Genomic DNA, 17,578 nt, shown 5'->3' on the forward strand with positions numbered 1-17,578 from the left:
AAGTGTTAGTATGTTACATAAAATTACAGTACATAAATATGGTAAAAAAAATTCACCTTGACAATAGTACTAAGATAAGAGAAGTACTAGAATAGTTAAACTGACTTGTATAGTTTGGTGTTGAATAGTGAAGAAAGTAGGAGTTTGCTAAGAGCCAGGTCAGCAGACGCCGCAAAAAACCCAACAAAAACCTTTCTTCTTCACTTGTGTTGGATTTCAGTTTCAGTTTAAAGCCAAAAAAAACAACATCAAATTATTTCATCAGAAATTCAGAAACAATAAAGAAGAAAATGTCAAATCTGTCGAAAGTAAAGCTGCAAGAAGAACAACTCCGGCGCAAAAAATTGGAGGAAGCCCTCGAAGTCAAATCCCTTCGACGAATTATTAGCGCTTATCTTAAGTATTTCTCTCTCCTTTTATCTTACTATATGTATAAAAAATTTGCATTATCTTAAGTATTAGTGCTTGTCTTCAAATTTGCATTATTACAAGTTTTAATATCATCCAAGTATAATCAATCATGAATCAATCAGTTTTGTTGTTGAAAAGTATATGAATTTAAGAGCTTAGAATAAATTAGGAGTATATGATGTTTTTGAAGCAGGATAAATTGAAGCCACTATTATTGAAAGAATTAATGGACTAGTGGGAAATTGGGAATGTGAGCATTGAATTTTGATGTGGAAACTTACTTCCTCCGTGATAAAATAGATGTTACACTTTGAAAATTGCATTATTCACCTACTACATTTGACTATGTATTTTTTAGTTTTAAATAAAATCAACCGTTGCTATATGATATGTTGTTGGATTCAACTCAATGCACGCTTTTGTAATATTAACTTCTTATACTATCTCCGTTTTCTATTATTTGCAACGATTAGACATTTTTCCTCTCTACTTTATGTCAAATCGTTGCACATAATAAAAAACGGAGGTAGTACTTTTTTTTATTACTAAAATACACAATTAAGGTTATTAATGGTCAAAGTACTACATCGACAAGTGTGAAAATCAAAGTGTAATATATATTTTGCTACGGAGGAAGTAGTATTCATTTAAGTGTCGAATTCGTTGTGTGAAAAAAGGTGGAGAAAGAGCCGAGTACCCAAAGTTGAAATGTTATACGATTGACAGGCTGAGTAGATTTCTTTTTATGGTGGTGTTTGGTTGGACAGAAAACTATCTCCTACGGAAAGTGGTTTTCGATGAGAACCATTTTCCAGATGAAAACTCAATTCTAGATTGATTTTCCTTTGTTTAGCTGGAAGGAAATTAACTTCCGTTTGAAGCCAGTGAGGGAATGTGTGGCTTCCTTTGCCTCACTAGGGAAAGCCATTTTCCACCCTTGAAAAATGAAGTTCAACCCATATTTTCCCTTTCCCCTCTTTGATTCGATCCAAATCAAACAGATGAAAGTGCTGAAAATAGTTTTCCTAGAAAACAATTTCCTCCCAGCCAAACACACGCTTAGAGTTTTATGCTCTTTTGCTATATTTTTCAAGAGGTTTGCTGGGGGAAGGGAATATTTATAGGCTTATCTTTGTTCAGTAAATTGTAGTAATAAGTTTGCTTATATTGTACATTTTCAATGTAGTCCAAGATTTCCCTTCTTTTTAACTTGTGGATTGTATTGGACGATGTTGCATATTACTTCCTCCGTTCTTTAATAAGTGACACAGAGAAAGTGGGGGAATCTGATCGCCTCTACCATTGCACCATTGCGAGGGATAAGACTGCACTCATTTGTCCCTACCACAGGCAGTAGCCTTTTTAGATGTAATGAGTAATGTTGATGTTCATGTGTCATTTTCTGTATAAACATAACGGCAGTGACCACAATTGTGACCATATCGGGGGTTGCTGAGTTTTCTGTCATTGTATAAGGATTACATTAAGTTGGCTGTTTGTTTGAATAAATAGTGGCTCCTTTATCTATGCCTTGCTTTTGCCTATTGTTTTCCTTTTTGTGCTTCCTTCTCCCAGATTTAGCAGATAGTGTCTTCTGATTTGGCTTAATTTCCTGCTAAAACCTTTACACAGCTATCCAGATGCAGCTGAAGATGATGTCAGACGTTATGAGAGTTCTTTTAGAAAGCTTCCACCAGCACACAAGGTAATCTATTTACCTAACTACCAAGCTAACCTTGGCCTAGTGAAAAAGAGAGCACCTTCCAGCCTCAAGGTTTGGGGTTCAATCCCTACTAGGTGCACTTTGAGAGAGGGGATCCTCTTATGTTCTTATCCTCCCCCCCTCCTCCACTCCCAAAGTGTCTAGCCCGCTAACCGGGCTGGGTTGAACCCCGAGAGGTTATGGCATGGTAGGGCCCTTCATCTTACCTACCTAAAAAGAAAATATCTATTTACCAGATGTGATGTGCTTAATTATCAGGTTATGTGTCAAATGTGTGTGATTCTTTGTTTTCAGATTCTTAATATTACTACCTAGTAGCACTTTTAATTATTTATGTTAAATTTTATTCCCCAAAAGAACCTTTATCCATATGCCTTTCTAGGATGAATGACAGTATGGAGTTAGGATAATAATCATATACTCGTATATCCAGGATTGGTGCATCAATCATTCACCTACAACTTTGTTCTTTATTTTATGTCTAATAACGACTAACGAGCAAGAATAACTAAGTCAACTAACCTTTTTACATTCTTGATTAACTAATTTATTCGTATCGTAGTTTGTTGCTGTGATTTCTAATAGAACACAGTTTGTTACTTTGATTTCTTATAGAACATTCTGATAGAATTCTATATTCTGGTTGATTATATGCTTATTGCAGTTGCCTATTAAAGCTAAAATTGGAGAGTGACAATCCTCTGAACTAGATTAGCATGAAAACCTGCCAATGATTTCAGTTAAACACACATTATGAGCAGACACATGCGAGAGAAGGCAGTTAGGCTTAATAATATATGGTTTAACCAATGGTCTAGCTTCTATATAGTGCAAACTAGCAATACAATTCATTACAAGGCTGTCTTCCTTTATACTACCTCTGTATTTTTTTAGTTGCACCATTTGCTTTTTTACAATTGGCGAGACGATTCTTTGAACGTTAATATCTCTTATTGGGTGTAAGTAAAAATTATAAAAATTTGATATTTGGACTCCTTGCATTGAGACGAATCTAACAAGACCCCTCTGAACTATGTTTTTTCTTATATAATAATGCGAGATAGTTTAACAAAGTTGGTTGATGAATAGTGCCGCGAAACCAAATGGTGCAACTAAAAAAATACGGAGGTAGTATTTGAGTAGAATCTTTACTTGGAAAGCTAAAGAGGAGAAATGTTTTGATGGGACAACCATTTGACCCATTACCCTCTGGTCCAGACATCCTATAATCCTTTCCTTCCCCCCCCCCCCCCCCCTTTGTTTTTTTACGCATGCTGTAGAAGAGGTAAGTAGACTTTAAAAGCTACAAGATAGTGTTGTTGGAGGTTAATCATTTTCCTTTCTCGTCACCTTCATAATGTATGCAATCATTGTTTTTGTCAAAAAGTTAAGTATTTGAATTTGAAGAGAGTAATTTATGTAGTTCCTTTTAGTTTTAGATTATGTCTGGCTTTAACCTTGCTAACTTTCTATACTTTTGCAGTCTCTTCTTTCCCACTTGCCATCAAAATACCACAGTTTGAGAAGGTAATGATTCTTATTTTCGCTTCCAGCATCCATGTGTGTCAATTCAAAAAATGACAAATTAGGACATTCGTTCGAACCGGACAAGCAGCCCTGGTTTATGAGGATTCTGCTAATTATGATCTTAGTTCCTTAAGTTTCAGAAGCAAACTTATGTTTGGTTCGTTACCCTAGTTCACCCCATCTCTCTTTTGTCTGAAAAAGAAGAAAGCTTTTGTCACCATATAGTCCATATATTAACCAGCTTTGTTTATGCTGAAAGTCGTCAGCGAGTAAACTGATATTTTGGTCTGAGGAATATTTGCTTTTGCCTTTGATTTGTGTGTCATTAGTTTATTAAGTACTTGATTGCATTGCTTATATCAACCAGCTTTCTTGCAAATCTTCTTCTGGTCTCTTTATATACTTGATAAGCAGTGCATGTCTACAATGTATAAAAATTGACGAATTGTCCATCACAAAGACATATTTAGTTGGTGTTAATGATATGAGCCAAGTTGGAGTATCACTAAGCTTAAGTAAAATCACCTTTAAAAGCTTAATGAGTTAGAATATCCTTGCTTAAAATTCATGAAGATTGACTTGCCTCAAGTGGGCTGGTTCTGTGCGCATAATCTGAAGATAATAGCAACCAAGACGGCTCAAGCTAAGAGTTTTCTCCCTCTTTTTCAATTTCTTTGCACGTGTTTGACATTTTAGGATCTTCAAGCCTAAACTTTTAGTGTTATTCTGACTATTATATGATTGTACAATTAGTTGAAATACTGCAAATTGTACAATTCATTTTGAGATAAATCCCGACAAGAGTGTTTAATGCATCAAGTAGATGTAATTATTAATGATGGTCAGGGTTAACTAATTTTGAGTAACTTTGACTGCCAGAAGTTGAAATATCAATTTATTTTGGTTGGAAGGTGCAACTCCAAAGGAAAAGAAAGGAGCATGTTTTTAATACACTAGAGTACAGTATGGTAAGCTTCAAGCCATTGAGTCTAAGTGGAGCTTGTGTAGCTCGCAAGGTGGCTTGACTCATTTACACCCTTAGTTCTCGCATATGCTGTTGTACATATTGGGGGGGAAGTAAAAGCTCCGGCTTCAAATAGGTACATTATTGGCGTTGCATTAAACACTCTAGCAGTAGCTTGCCATGTCAGGACATGTTATCCTCTGGCCATTTTTTTTCCTCTTGCAATTTTGCTTAATGAAAATCTCGAAGTTTATTGCATTTGCATCAGTCATTACATTCATTTGCATTGTTGCAGGTGTATATCAGTGAATACATTTTTTATCTTAAACATGCTTCAGGTAATGTGCATATTATCTCATTTTGTCCCTTGTTTGATATTGTTTCAGCACTTCCTTTTCTTTTTGGGAGTTGTTGATGTTGTGTTTGTGTACTGTAACTTTCTCATTGCAGGCCTTTGAGCCCCCACTTGATATGAGCATAGATGCAGATCTATGTGAAGATCAGCATCTAGAATGTTGCCCAGATGAGCACCATTCCTGTCAACATGGAGGTTTCTTGGACAGCCATCACAGAGCAACAGGGGAGACTATGGTGAGATCAACAAGTGACCCGGTAGTTTGTAATACAGAAGATGATGACATATCTAGATCAGCCAGAGGAACCACAACTACTGAGGTTCTTCTTGTGCCTAGGTTACTTTGTTAATTATGAGAGATGGTTGTGGTTTTGATTTTCTCATTCCGTTTTTTTGTAAAACTTGTTACCCCTAATAATCTAATATGTTATTAGAAATTTGACTTAATGAACAGGATGAGCAAATACCAGCCCTTAGCTGTAAACTAGAGTGCGGGGAAGCAGGTTGCTGTGAAACCGAACCCATTAATGGTCAGAAAAGCGAAAGACAACTTCAACCAGTTGATTCAAATGGGCATGTAAGTTTACTCAATTACATCTTCCATAAGTTGTTTTGGTTTTTTTGTCTTGTCAGTCTGTTGTTGCTGAAGTCTCTGTTAACCTTGTGTTGCTGCAAAAGGCATTTCATTTTTATCCTTTTTTCCCCTATTGTATGGCCTCTGGTTTTTGTTCTCTTCAATGATCTGCGTAGGGGTTTTATGGTGGCGATGTACACTCCTTTACTATTTCCAACACCACCAGCTTTAGAAGCCGTTATCATTTTCAGCATTGAAATTGTGCACAATATCCTGATTTTAAATTTAAATCATCGCAAACTTTTTAAATCACCCAGCATTCATCAAAAATTAAACAATGTCAAGGGTCTTCTCTTTCACACTGAAATTAATTCCATAACCGTAAGATATATTCCATGATCTCCTTCAATCGGACCTTCTTTCTGGCAACACACTGGAGCATTAATCTACACTCTCTAGTTTGAAAGTCTAATAAGTCAATAGACTGCAACTCTTTATACTATGTTGCTCTTACATTTTGGCTAGCTAAGTAAAGTTTAATAAGTCAATAGACTGCAACTCTTTATACTATGTTGCTCTTACATTTTGGCTAGCTAAGTAGCACAAAGATTGATGGGAACTGCAGTTCCATTCTTTTTCATAGGTGTCAGGAATAGAAGCACTGAACGACATATACAAAAATTTCCTTAAATGTTTCTGGGATGTCAATGAATAGTTGGACAGAAAAGAAAGCCTTATTAGACAAGTGTGGAAGCATAGGTGGTTGGCATAATGTTGTGTCTGCAGGGGTGGTTGTAGCTGCACTCTATCCTTCTTTCTCCATTCCGCTGGTTTTATCCGTTTCCTTCTTTTTATTTTCACATGTGTAACTCTGTCTCCCATTCCAACATATATGGCCATAATGTTTTGTCTGTAATCTGTATATGCTTCTGTATTGTACTTTATTCTTGTTCCTCTCATTCTTCCACTTCAAGAGTTCAACTCATCACACTCAGCTCTTGATTGAAGTGAAGATGTGTTCATAAAGGCTTTCTCAGTGACTGTGTTATGGCAGTTCCCTGCCTCCTCTTTGACTGAAATTTTCAAGGTCTAACATTTTCTTTTCGTGAAGTAGTTTTGGATCAGAGAGGAGAGAGCATATTGTTGGTGAGTCATTATTTCCTTCCTTTTGTGGAAGGACAGAGGACCTTATAGAAACGAGAAAAACACGAGAACACAATATGTTAGAAAATAATATAAATTTAGATTAAAAAAGGTATGATAAAGCCTTCAAGCCTTGTTGAGTGTTTGTCGTGGTTAATTCTTTTGACACATGTTGTCAGCTAAAGTCCGAACTGAGTAAACCCAGATCACTATATTGCATACTGCAGTGATCTATTTGCTGTTAAGCACAAAATTGAAGCTTCTATGGCATATACATTGGGATGACAAAAAGAACACATATTCAAGAAACTTATTGCAATTTCTGTGTCTTTCTACCCAAACTTCTGGAATTTTACGGAACAGCGAATGAGAGGTTGAGTTCTTTGATAGCAACCAGTCTGCTAAAGGCATGCCATAAAGGTGTGAACTTCTGTTGTTGTCCTCTTCCCAGAAAGTAAAAGATGCCACTATGTCAGGATATCTTATCTCTCTCAGGAGTCAGAATATGGAGCTCTTTTTTTCAATTTTCTATCTCTTCACTCAGACAGTGCATGAGTTTTGGTTAAGGGTGAAATACCATTCGAACCCATAGCTAGCTAGTTTTCCCCAAAATGTATTGAGGCACAACAGTTTTGGTGCGGGCTGGGAGAGCATACCAAATTGAGCTAAACTCTTGAGCTCTATACTTGAAGAGTGCACAGTATGTCAAATAACAATATGCAGAAAGGAGATGCTCACTATTTCCCCCCTATTAGCGTAGCACATATATATCAATAATATGCTGATCATCTGTCACTGGGTCTCAATATTTATATTATTCTTTTCTTTTTTTACTTTATAAAGGCACCTTGCTAGCCCTGCTTCTGCAATTGACGGTGTCTCAATCCAAGCTTTGCTTTTAGTTCTCTATTTTCTGCATTTCTGTCTTGCATTAAAATGATGGTGACAATTCTTATACTTCCATTTTTCTGCAGGCATCGTCATCTTCTTGTGATTGGTTGGATCCATCGTTGCAATTAAATGTACCACTAGTTGATGTCGACAAGGTAAATATTTTAGTAAGGCCAAAACCTAGTGGCTTGTCGAGAGATAAGTTGGTTAGTGATTATCTGTTCAAGGTGCGCTAAATCTGAAGCGTTAATTGGTCAAGTATATAACATAAATGGTGGACGACCATGTAGAGTATATAAGTGATTGAGGGAGTGAATGGGGTTAAGTAGCTTGAAGAGCGAGCGTTTCTGTTTCCTCTCTTACTTTAGGAACACTTCTTTTTAGTTCCCGATTTCAGTGCTAACCTAGCTCTTGGTGATAATTTTTTTTTTTTTAATCTCTGAAATATTAGTATGCGAAAATTGCTTCCATCTATAATCTTTCTCCTGTAGGCCAACACGATAGGGCTATGAAAGAAGACTTGTGCAGGTTTTAACCTTTCTTATGTTATGAGGAAGTAACAGAGTTTTAAATGTAAAACTATATCTTCTCTTTTGTCTTTTTAGTTGACTCGTTTTAACATATGACAGTCAACTTTTACTATCTTTTGTGATTTATACTTAATTAAAAAGTAGTAATGTGGGATGTGGTTAGATTCTTCTCATTGTATAGTTTCAAAATATCAACTTTTTGTAATTTTTGCTTATGAATAATCAAAGATCTTAATAAGTGAAGTTACGCATTGGGAAATGTGATAAAAGAAACGAGTCAACTAAAAAGAGGAATTATAAGATTTTATATTTAGTCTCTGTTGCTTATGTATGGGAAGCTCATAGTCAAGGTTTTTAACAGTGGAATTTGATAAAGGACAAGGCTAGTTATTTGGTCAGATATTACATGCTTAATACTTCATCCTGATGAAAGTTTCATTCTACCACTGCAGGCCTTAGGCCGCCGGCATCTTAACAGCAACCCCCATTCCCAACCCTGCCTTATGCTAAAGGCATGGTATGGTGTGTCCTCAATGAAGATGATATTTCTAACTTTCAACCCAAAAATAAATTCTAAGGGAGCTATGTATATCCGAGACTTGTCAGTCTTTAGCCCTAGTTGGTACTCATGTATCTGAGGATTGAGTTTCAACTTTCATATAGGCTTGATGTAGGTTTGTGCTACTGAAACTAGCACTTGATGTATGCAGATGTAGCTGATGCTAAAAGTTGGATGAGGTGGCAAATTCTGTATCACGAGGAGAAGATTTATGTTTGTCAATGACTTAATGGAAATAGTTTTAATGGGTGATAGGAAGCAATTATATTTAATTACTTTTTGGTTGTGCTAGAGGCTTTGGATGAAAAAGGATTTATGTTTGCCCCGATTAAAGTAGTTGCTAAGTCGTTTGTCATATCTGGATTGTAGGATCTTACCATTTTATGATCCAGATAGCAATCAAATGACATTGGGGATTGAATGGAAAATGAAGCTTAGAGGGTGGAAGCTTAGCCTCTTGGTCAAAGTTCGCTCTGCCTACTGACCACTAGGTTGGAGGCTGCCAAGAAGATCCCCTTCTTTTTGTTAGGATTTTCGCGGAATTGACTAATGAGTGTCTGTCTATAGTGGAATTCTGTTGCTGCTGGAGATTGTTTTTTTTTTGTTTGATTGTCTTTTATTTCTGTACTCATACAATAATTTTTTGAATCATATTTCTACAATGCTATTGCAAATCAATTTCCCCCTCCCACTCATTCTTATCACCAATGTCAGGTGATTATATTTTGAATTTTTTGAGTTGTTTCTTATGAACGTCATTTTCAAACTTCAAGGTTCGCTGCATAATAAGGAATATAGTTAGAGATTGGGCATCTGAGGTTTGTTCTCCTTCCTTGTTTCTGCAACTGTGTCTTCTTTGTTTCTTTCGTAAATGCTTCACTTTGTATTCTCACTTGTAATGTGCAACAGGGGCAAGTGGAGCGCGATCAATGCTATCTGCCCATTCTTGAGGAGCTTGAGAGATGCTTTCCCAAACGGAGTACTGAGAGGTAAAATTTTCTTACAGCGGTTATACATTAATTATGTTTTTCGTGTGCCATTATATGTGAAATTGCTGTATTTTGCATGTCCTTCTTGCTTATATATAAGTTTGAGCTTATGGGCATTTTATTCTTTTGTGACCTGCTCACAGTCCTCCTTGCTGCTTGGTTCCTGGTGCTGGGCTTGGGAGGTTGGCTTTGGAGATTTCACGTCTTGGTGTGCAGTTATCCTAAAGTTACCCAAATATATATGATGTGAACTAGTCACTGACATTATTGGATGAAAATGTAACAGGTTTCGTGTGCCAGGGTAATGAATTTTCATACTACATGATGATATGCTCCAGCTTTATCCTCAACAAGTAAGTTTCCATTTTAGTTTCAGTATGCTGATCTGTACTATCTGGAACAGGTTTACATTTTGTTTCACATATTTGATGTGTTTATTTCATTTCAGCACTCAATCTGTTGGTGAATGGACTATACACCCTTGGATTCACAGCAATTGCAATTCTCTTTCAGATAAGGACCAACTTCGTCCTGTTCCTATTCCAGACATTCTTCCTGCTAGGTAGGTGGTTTAGATTATGGATGGCAATTCTTAGAGATACCCTTAACTCTCTTATCCTGCAGCTTGAGGTGACTTAATAATATTTCAAATATTAGTACTTTCTGCATCTTGACTATTTATGTCGACTGTTCTAATGTATTGCCATTGTATCTTATAAAATAGAGTATTGTCTCAGATGTCTTCTACTATGCCAACAATGTGATTCGAAAATTATTAAAAGAAGTCCAGCAATCAAATGATTGAAACCATTACCAAAAAGAACAAGGTACATCAAAGATAAGAAGTTAAGAACTTCCAATCAAACCAATAGAGAGAACTCGCGAGTTAGAAGTTTAAATTCATCAGTATGCCTACTTGCCTAGATCCCAACTTCTGGGAAGGGTTGAAGAAGGCACTCTTCATCTGCAGATTCCTAATAGAACAAGCTACTCTTGTTTGTAAATTAGCTCTACAAGTAACTTTAAAAACAATGTCTTTAAAGACTACACTCTCAGGTTCACTATCATTTCATTTCTTTGAATCTAGATAGTGTATACTGCTTTGCCAAATGAATCAGAAGTGGCTTATTTCACTCTTGCCACCCTGAGGATTTGAGCAAGTTCATAATAATCTAAGAGACACGCTGTTCTTTGCCAACCCAGGAGCCTAAAAATCCTGTGTCAAATTTGAGCTAGATACAGACACTGGAATAATAATTGCTGCAGATTCTCAGATTGTGTATTACACTAAACACAACTGGACAACAATCTATGAGAGGAATGAATGCATTTCACTTTTAATTTCCCAATATTACAACCCATATATAACACTGGTTTTATTTTTATGTTTGGGACCCCTTCCAGCCTGGGCCCTAGGCGGTCGCACTCCCTGGATAATAAAAGTGAATCTATTCGGCTCAATTTTTTGTGAAGTTCCCAACAACCCAAAGGATTTATCTGAAAAAGCAATTTTCCATTGTCAGATTATATAGAACTCTGATCACCAGAATGCTGAGGACCGGACTGCAAATTATGTTTTGCATAACAATTTTCTGTCCAAATAAAGCTTTTGTGAATCTGAATGATATTTGATGGAGGGCCTGACTTGAAAGATAAAAAGATTGAACTCTAAAATACCTAAGTGAAACCCATGACTGCTTTAAGTAGCTGAATTATCTGGTCTGGGACACACAGCAGCTAGAGGTTACTGAATTAGTTGATTTTTTCCACCTCTTTCCTCTTTGCATGTGTGGATACATGGCTATATATTATCATATATCTTTAATAGCCCTTTTGATAGATGGTAATAAATGGTGGTAGTAGTAGTAATGGTTTTCTATTTGTAGTTTTGCATAAAAAGTATGATATTAATGTTATATGGTAATGCTTCTCCACCCGAAACCTATGATTTTCTTCATAAAATTCCATTACCACTTTAGAGTTGGTATCGAGTGGGATTGAGAATCTGTAAAAAAAATTACATGTTCGACGACATATGGTTTCATTATCATTACCGCCATTTAGTAGTACCTACCAAACGAGGCGTAATGGGTTTACACAGCTATGACAGTGTGGATGAGCAAGACCAGGTACCTGTTCAAAATATCCAGAACCAGTTAAAACTGGTTCCTAGAATTTGGGTCATAGCTATGAAGAACCGGACGCTAAACCGATAAGTGCAGATTCCAGCTTACTTGCCAATCTTTTGGTACATTGATTTTTGAAGTGGAAAAAGTTACGCCCTCCGTCCCAATTTAGTTGCTACATATGCTTTTTCACAGTTTACGAGATGCAACTTCAAACACCAATATCTTGAGTTACATATATGAAAAATTTATAAAAATTATATATTTGGAAAATACAAATTGGGAAGAATCAAACAAGATCCAACATGACTATGTTTTTTCTTATGTATATAGAGTAAAAGATAGTCAAAGTTATGACGTGAATAGTGCCTACGGTCAAAATGTAGCAACTAAATTGGACGGAGGGAGTAGTTGTTAATAATTTTTTGTTAGTACTTTTTCCTTATGTCTCCATGATCATTTATATACAAATTTCCACGATTTCACTATTATTAGGGCCGGGTACCCAATTTCATAAGGAATCTACCGGGTACCCGGTTCCAGAATTGGTTCCAATGGGCACTCAATTCCAGAATCAGTTCCAAATTCCAATGGGTACCCAGTGGGTACTGGGTCTGAAAAATTGATAGCCATAACTGGTTTTACAACAAGGTCCGACTTTTTGGGACTGAAACCAGTCGTAATGCTACCGGTTTGAGTCCCCGATACTGCAGGTATTGATCGGTTACACGGCCGGATGGTACCTTCAGTTTTTGAGTCCAAGATCATATAAGGTGGTTAAAGTATATTTATCTAATAAATTTCATTTTGTCTGGTTGAAGCTGAACTTCAGAGTTGAGGGTATCCTGATTTTTGTTGTCCAAACTTATTTGTTGGTTGCAAATGTCTTGTTCTAATATGGTTGCCGAAGGAAGATAACAAATGTATCTCTCTTTTGTATTCCTTTTCCTTTTTTTACGTCAAGCAGCATGAGAAGTCTGCCATGGAAAATATTTTGAAGATTCTCAATATCGTGTTGTTGTGTCATATGTGGTTCACCTTATTTTATGAGATTGTTCCGCTGTTCTACTTTTATACACAAAAAGTTGCCTATGTTGCATCTAGTGAATGCTGCATCCTGGCTAAAATGTTGTGCTTGACTTTTGCGTGAACAGCTCAGGAATAACTGAAGGTTTTTCCATGTGTGGCGGGGATTTTGTGGAAGTGTATAATGATCCAGAGCAAGAAGGTAATAGAATATATTGATGGAGTATGGCTTCTGTGTACTAGCTCTGTTTCAAAATTATTGGCCATATCTGACTTCTTTGGTCAGACCTTGTTATTTTTGACCAATTGACTATTAAATTTTGTAGAATTTAGAAAAAGATAACTTACGAATTTACGCTGTAAATTAAACCTAAAAATAATACATCAACATTATAACTCTGTAGATATTTGATGGACTTGGTTAGTGATCATTGCCTCCAGAGTCAAATGTGGCCTTATTTATTTTTTCTTTGTTTAAAATGGAAAATTTTCTCTTGCTAATAAGATAACATCAATGACAATACTATGTCTATTGTTTCTAGTTATGTGGGAAGAGCTAAGCATTTCAGACTAACTCTTAGAAACATAGGGAAAATAAATTGCTAAATAAATATAGGGAAAGCTGATTTCTTTTTGGTGAGTGGTGACTAATAGCTATGAAGGGTTTCTTCAACTTACCTAGTAGGACATGATAACTGTGTCATGAGGTTCTCTATTCTTGATTTTTCCCCAAATCTCAAACAAAATAAACACCCTCTTGCTTGTACTGAAGCTGCAGTTTTGGGAATACATGTATTATGATTTGGGCACATGCTCAATCAGCGAAGTATGAGCTAGTTACTAAATCTTCATTAGCAAAGTTATGAATATAATCTTCGCATTTTTTATAGAGGGGCCAAATTATTGATCTAAGTTTTATGGAAATATGAGACAGCTTTTCAGAAAGTGTTCCCCAACACCTTGAGGGTTTTTTTGAGGCAGCAGCTTTGGAAATATGTCATGTATAGTACTTGGGAACGAGGTTCTCCACTTTTCCCTATTTGGTTGAGTGAAGCTAAGTAGTTTTCTTAGTATCAGTTTGGGCTTTCGCTAACAAACTTTTTCCCGTTAGCTTCTTTTTTCTTCTTTTGCGAGTTTATATTTGTGGGCAAGGGGGTCTTAAAGTAAGAAATTGTATTAATGAAGCACATGGACTGGGATTGGCCACTTCGAGCAAAAAATCCTCTTTTACTGCAAAACACCATAACCAAAGGCTAGGTGCCCTCAAGCTAAGCTCAGAAGAGCTTTGTAGGCCTAGCCCGAACCTATGTCATAGGGGAGTGCCAATCCAAATGCAAATTTACAATATCTCCAAATCTAGGAAAAATGGTATACTTCTCAACGTAAAAGCACCTTTGTGCCAGCACTAGTCAACATTATTACTCATGCCCTATATAATTCGTCAAAGTTACAACCTGTCAGACCACATCCTATCACTTAAGAAGCTTCCTTAGAAATTATACTCCTTAACTCGACCTAATATTGTTGACTTGATTCACTCAGTTTCGGACTCTACAGTCTGCACTCTTTGTGTCCACAGCTTTATTTCTGCTCTTCTAGACAGAATAGACACGATATGCTATTGCAGCAAGCCTGATGTCCTTTCTGAACCTTGCACCCTCTGTAGAATGATTTTATTATGTATTCATGTTACTTGGATTCGGTTACTTGTGCTGTTGTGCCAGATAAGAGTACATGTCAAAATGCCAAAATTGGCTATCTTATGAATGAATCTCATGTGTTTGATACAAGATGAAGTGGCAAATGTCCTTACCCATGTCAGGGTGTCTAGGATCCAACCCTACTTGAGGTGAAATGAAGAGTCCGAATGGCATACTTATGTGATAATCTATTTGATGGATTTGCTGTTGGATGCCTTGGAGGTGTGATGTACTCAAAAGTTCTATCTTATTGCACTATATAGTCCACATAGACTCAGGTTCGATCTTTTTGCAGTTCTGGTGTGAAGCATTAGATAAAAACTTCTCCAAATCATTCATCTTTAATGCTTAGCTTTCTCTCACAGAAGCATTTAATGTTATGATAAATATCATGTATTAGGATTAGTCTGAATCTGAGTGTACAAAGAATCTAAGCCTATATTGGCAATATCATCTATCATATTGTGTATATTGACTGTTGATTGTTTGCTTTCTTTCAGGAATTTGGGATGCCGTAGTTACATGCTTCTTTATTGATACAGCTCATAACATTGTAGAGTACATCGAAATTATATGGAAAATCCTCAAAGATGGAGGAGTAAGACTCGAGCTGTTTCGTTTTCAATTAAGTGTACTTTTTTTGTTCTTATAAAGTTTTCATAATATCAAGTTAATGCTGATATAGGTATGGATAAATCTTGGACCACTGCTTTATCACTTTGCGGATACATATGGGAATAATGTGAGTTTTGACGTATACCCATGTTTGAATATGTACCGTCGCTCACGCAAATATGCTTATCTAAATGGACAGATAAGTTACCATTTTCTCTTTGGCTTTTACCTCTTGTCCAGGAGATGTCTGTAGAATTGAGTTTAGAAGATGTGAAGAAAGTGGCTTCACATTACGGATTTACGTTAGAGGTCAGTTATAAAAGTCACATTTGCTATACATGCATTTATATCTTGCATTATTTTGACTTTGTTAAAAATGTACAGAGAGAAAGTACCATCGCAACAACATATACTACAAACTCTCAGTCTATGATGCAGGTAAGACTTACAATGTGATGTATTAAACTTTCATTACTTGCTTAACTATTAGGCAACTAATGGTGCAGTCTCTTCACCCGAACCTATCTGAATAGAATATTGGACTTGATTGGACCTCTGAACAGCCTTGCTTTTACCTTATGTTTACACATGATTAAATCTCACCAACCCTAAAACTTATTTTCTAAGGTGAAGAGAACATAACAAGTTTCGACAGATGGGGTAAAGTTTTAACGGTGCCATTCCGTCCCCTTATATAACTATATAACTAGTTTGGCAGATAGACCTTTATCATTATTTTCTCAGCTCCTCCTTGAGGGTATTTTTTGGTGCATTGCATTACTGTGAAGGGCACAAATCCATGGCATTGAACTGATCAGATCTTAAATGTCGGCAGAACCGATATTATGCAGCATTCTGGACCATGACAAAGAAATCTGGAACCAAGTCGACAGAAGAACATGACTCAGTCTAACGCGAATGGTTAGAAATATCTGCACGTAGTCCCTCCGCAAGCAGGTCATTTTTTCCCTCATGGCAGAAGAACTTTTGCTGAATATTTTCTGCTACTTTTTACTAGTGAGAAATGCTTGTCTCAATCGTCTGTGCATCGAGGGATCCACATTGTTGAGCTCTATGGCCCAGAGTTTTAAATCTTATGGGCCCTTCTTTTTTTTATAGGGGAGTCTAATTATTTTGGATAGAGAGTGTATTCTCTTGCAACTTGCTGAATCAAAATGAATTATAGTGTGTGCTAAAGTGTACTAGTTTCTTATTGCAACTTATGTTACCTGCCTACCTCCATAATGGTTGTTTTCATCTGTAATTTGTAGAGTTTTCAATGGATACCTTTAGTTATTAATTCATCCAGTATAATATTAAATGATAATAAAAAAATATACTTTGAAAATACATATTGAGACGAATCTAAAAAGACCACACATGATTATAATTTCTTAGTATGGATGAGAAACATGGTAATAAGCCGACTCGAGTAAGGGTAGTTTGACTATTTTTAGGCTCAACTTGACTCATAACTTAATACAAACTCGAACTCATTGAACCTAGAATTTTATAGGCTTAATTTGATTTGTAATATCCTTTCTATAAAATGTTAACTACCATGGATGATAATAAGCCGAGACGAATCTACTAAAACTCGAATGAAGCTTGTTGATATCGGAAGTTTATGCTCAACTCCACTTCTAACTTAACTCAATTTCGAGTTCTCAAAATGAGCTTGAGGTAGTTGAGCTTGTGCTAAAAACTCCCAATTCATTATATCTATTAAAGAATTTTGTTTTGAACCTTTTGTTGATACTTTGAGTTTCGTTAGGCCCATTCGTGTTGAGATCCTCTAGAGTTTCAAAAATAACTCTACATGGTAGAGTTTGTTAAATATCAGTCGTTGATTAAGAAATCAAAGGCTTGCATTTTCTTTCCCAAACCCCCCTATTTCCCCCCTGATTATCTTGTCCATATCTTTTCCTTTCCCACTAATCATGAGCCCTTGATTTTATAATATATGGTCAGGATTCAACTCTATTTTGTAGAGTTTTCATAAAACTCTAGAGGATCCGGACCCGGCTGATTCTATATCACCTCTGTTTATTTCCCTTTTGAGTATTTATCTACCTTTACTTTAAGTGCTAAAATCATAGGAAGATACATAAACGAGTGCCTTAATTTTCTCGCTCTTTATTCCGTACCTACATGGCTCAATATACAAAACAAAATTACTAGCAAACTGGATAGTTGACTTCAAATTGGATTGAGATTAATTTAATTGTTGGCATTGAGGTGTTATGGTTGCGGGAGGGAGGGGAGATGATATTTTATTATTTCAACTTGGATATCCATGTCATTAATTTTCTGATTCTATGTGCTAGCTAGATATGAGCAGTAGATGAAAATCTAGTGGTGTTAGTGATATATTAACTTGAGGAGAGAGAGTACAGAATACAGAGTTTATGGCGACGAATATGTAATTAACCTAAACGAAATAGG

At 36.2% G+C, this 17,578-nt stretch overlaps 1 protein-coding gene across 4 annotated transcripts; it reads left to right on the top strand.

Annotated features, from left to right (window-relative positions):
• The first annotated feature begins 124 nt into the window (after positions 1–124).
• On the top strand, positions 125–16,369 carry LOC104902698 (uncharacterized). Of its 4 annotated transcripts, none has more exons than XM_048635786.2 (18): positions 125–400; positions 2,044–2,116; positions 3,618–3,661; positions 4,921–4,963; positions 5,076–5,216; positions 5,435–5,557; positions 7,672–7,743; positions 9,451–9,495; positions 9,587–9,666; positions 9,810–9,874; positions 9,953–10,019; positions 10,115–10,228; positions 12,947–13,020; positions 15,019–15,116; positions 15,204–15,260; positions 15,374–15,442; positions 15,518–15,571; positions 15,969–16,369. In XM_048635786.2, exons 1-18 carry the CDS (start codon positions 291–293, stop codon positions 16,044–16,046), a joined length of 1,407 nt encoding a protein of 468 aa, XP_048491743.1. In that variant the 5' UTR covers positions 125–290; the 3' UTR covers positions 16,047–16,369. The 4 variants fall into 4 exon arrangements, with proteins under 4 accessions (XP_048491743.1, XP_048491742.1, XP_048491745.1 ...); XM_048635785.2 differs by having other exon boundaries at positions 128–400; positions 5,076–5,300; XM_048635788.1 differs by lacking the exons at positions 125–400; positions 4,921–4,963 and having other exon boundaries at positions 2,038–2,116; positions 5,076–5,300.
• Positions 16,370–17,578: the final 1,209 nt, after the last annotated feature.

The sequence above is a fragment of the Beta vulgaris genome, chromosome 9 (assembly GCF_026745355.1).
Source record: "Beta vulgaris subsp. vulgaris cultivar EL10 chromosome 9, EL10.2, whole genome shotgun sequence".
Taxonomy (NCBI): Eukaryota; Viridiplantae; Streptophyta; class Magnoliopsida; order Caryophyllales; family Amaranthaceae; genus Beta; species Beta vulgaris.

Bases quoted from the DNA above. Each gene is read 5' to 3' on its own strand.
- LOC104902698 (XM_048635785.2), top strand. From the start codon at position 291: ATGTCAAATCTGTCGAAAGTAAAGCTGCAAGAAGAACAACTCCGGCGC. The intron at 2,117-3,617 runs GTAATCTATTTA...ATACTTTTGCAG, and splicing joins AGCTTCCACCAGCACACAAG to TCTCTTCTTTCCCACTTGCC. The intron at 15,261-15,373 runs GTGAGTTTTGAC...CCTCTTGTCCAG, and splicing joins CGGATACATATGGGAATAAT to GAGATGTCTGTAGAATTGAG.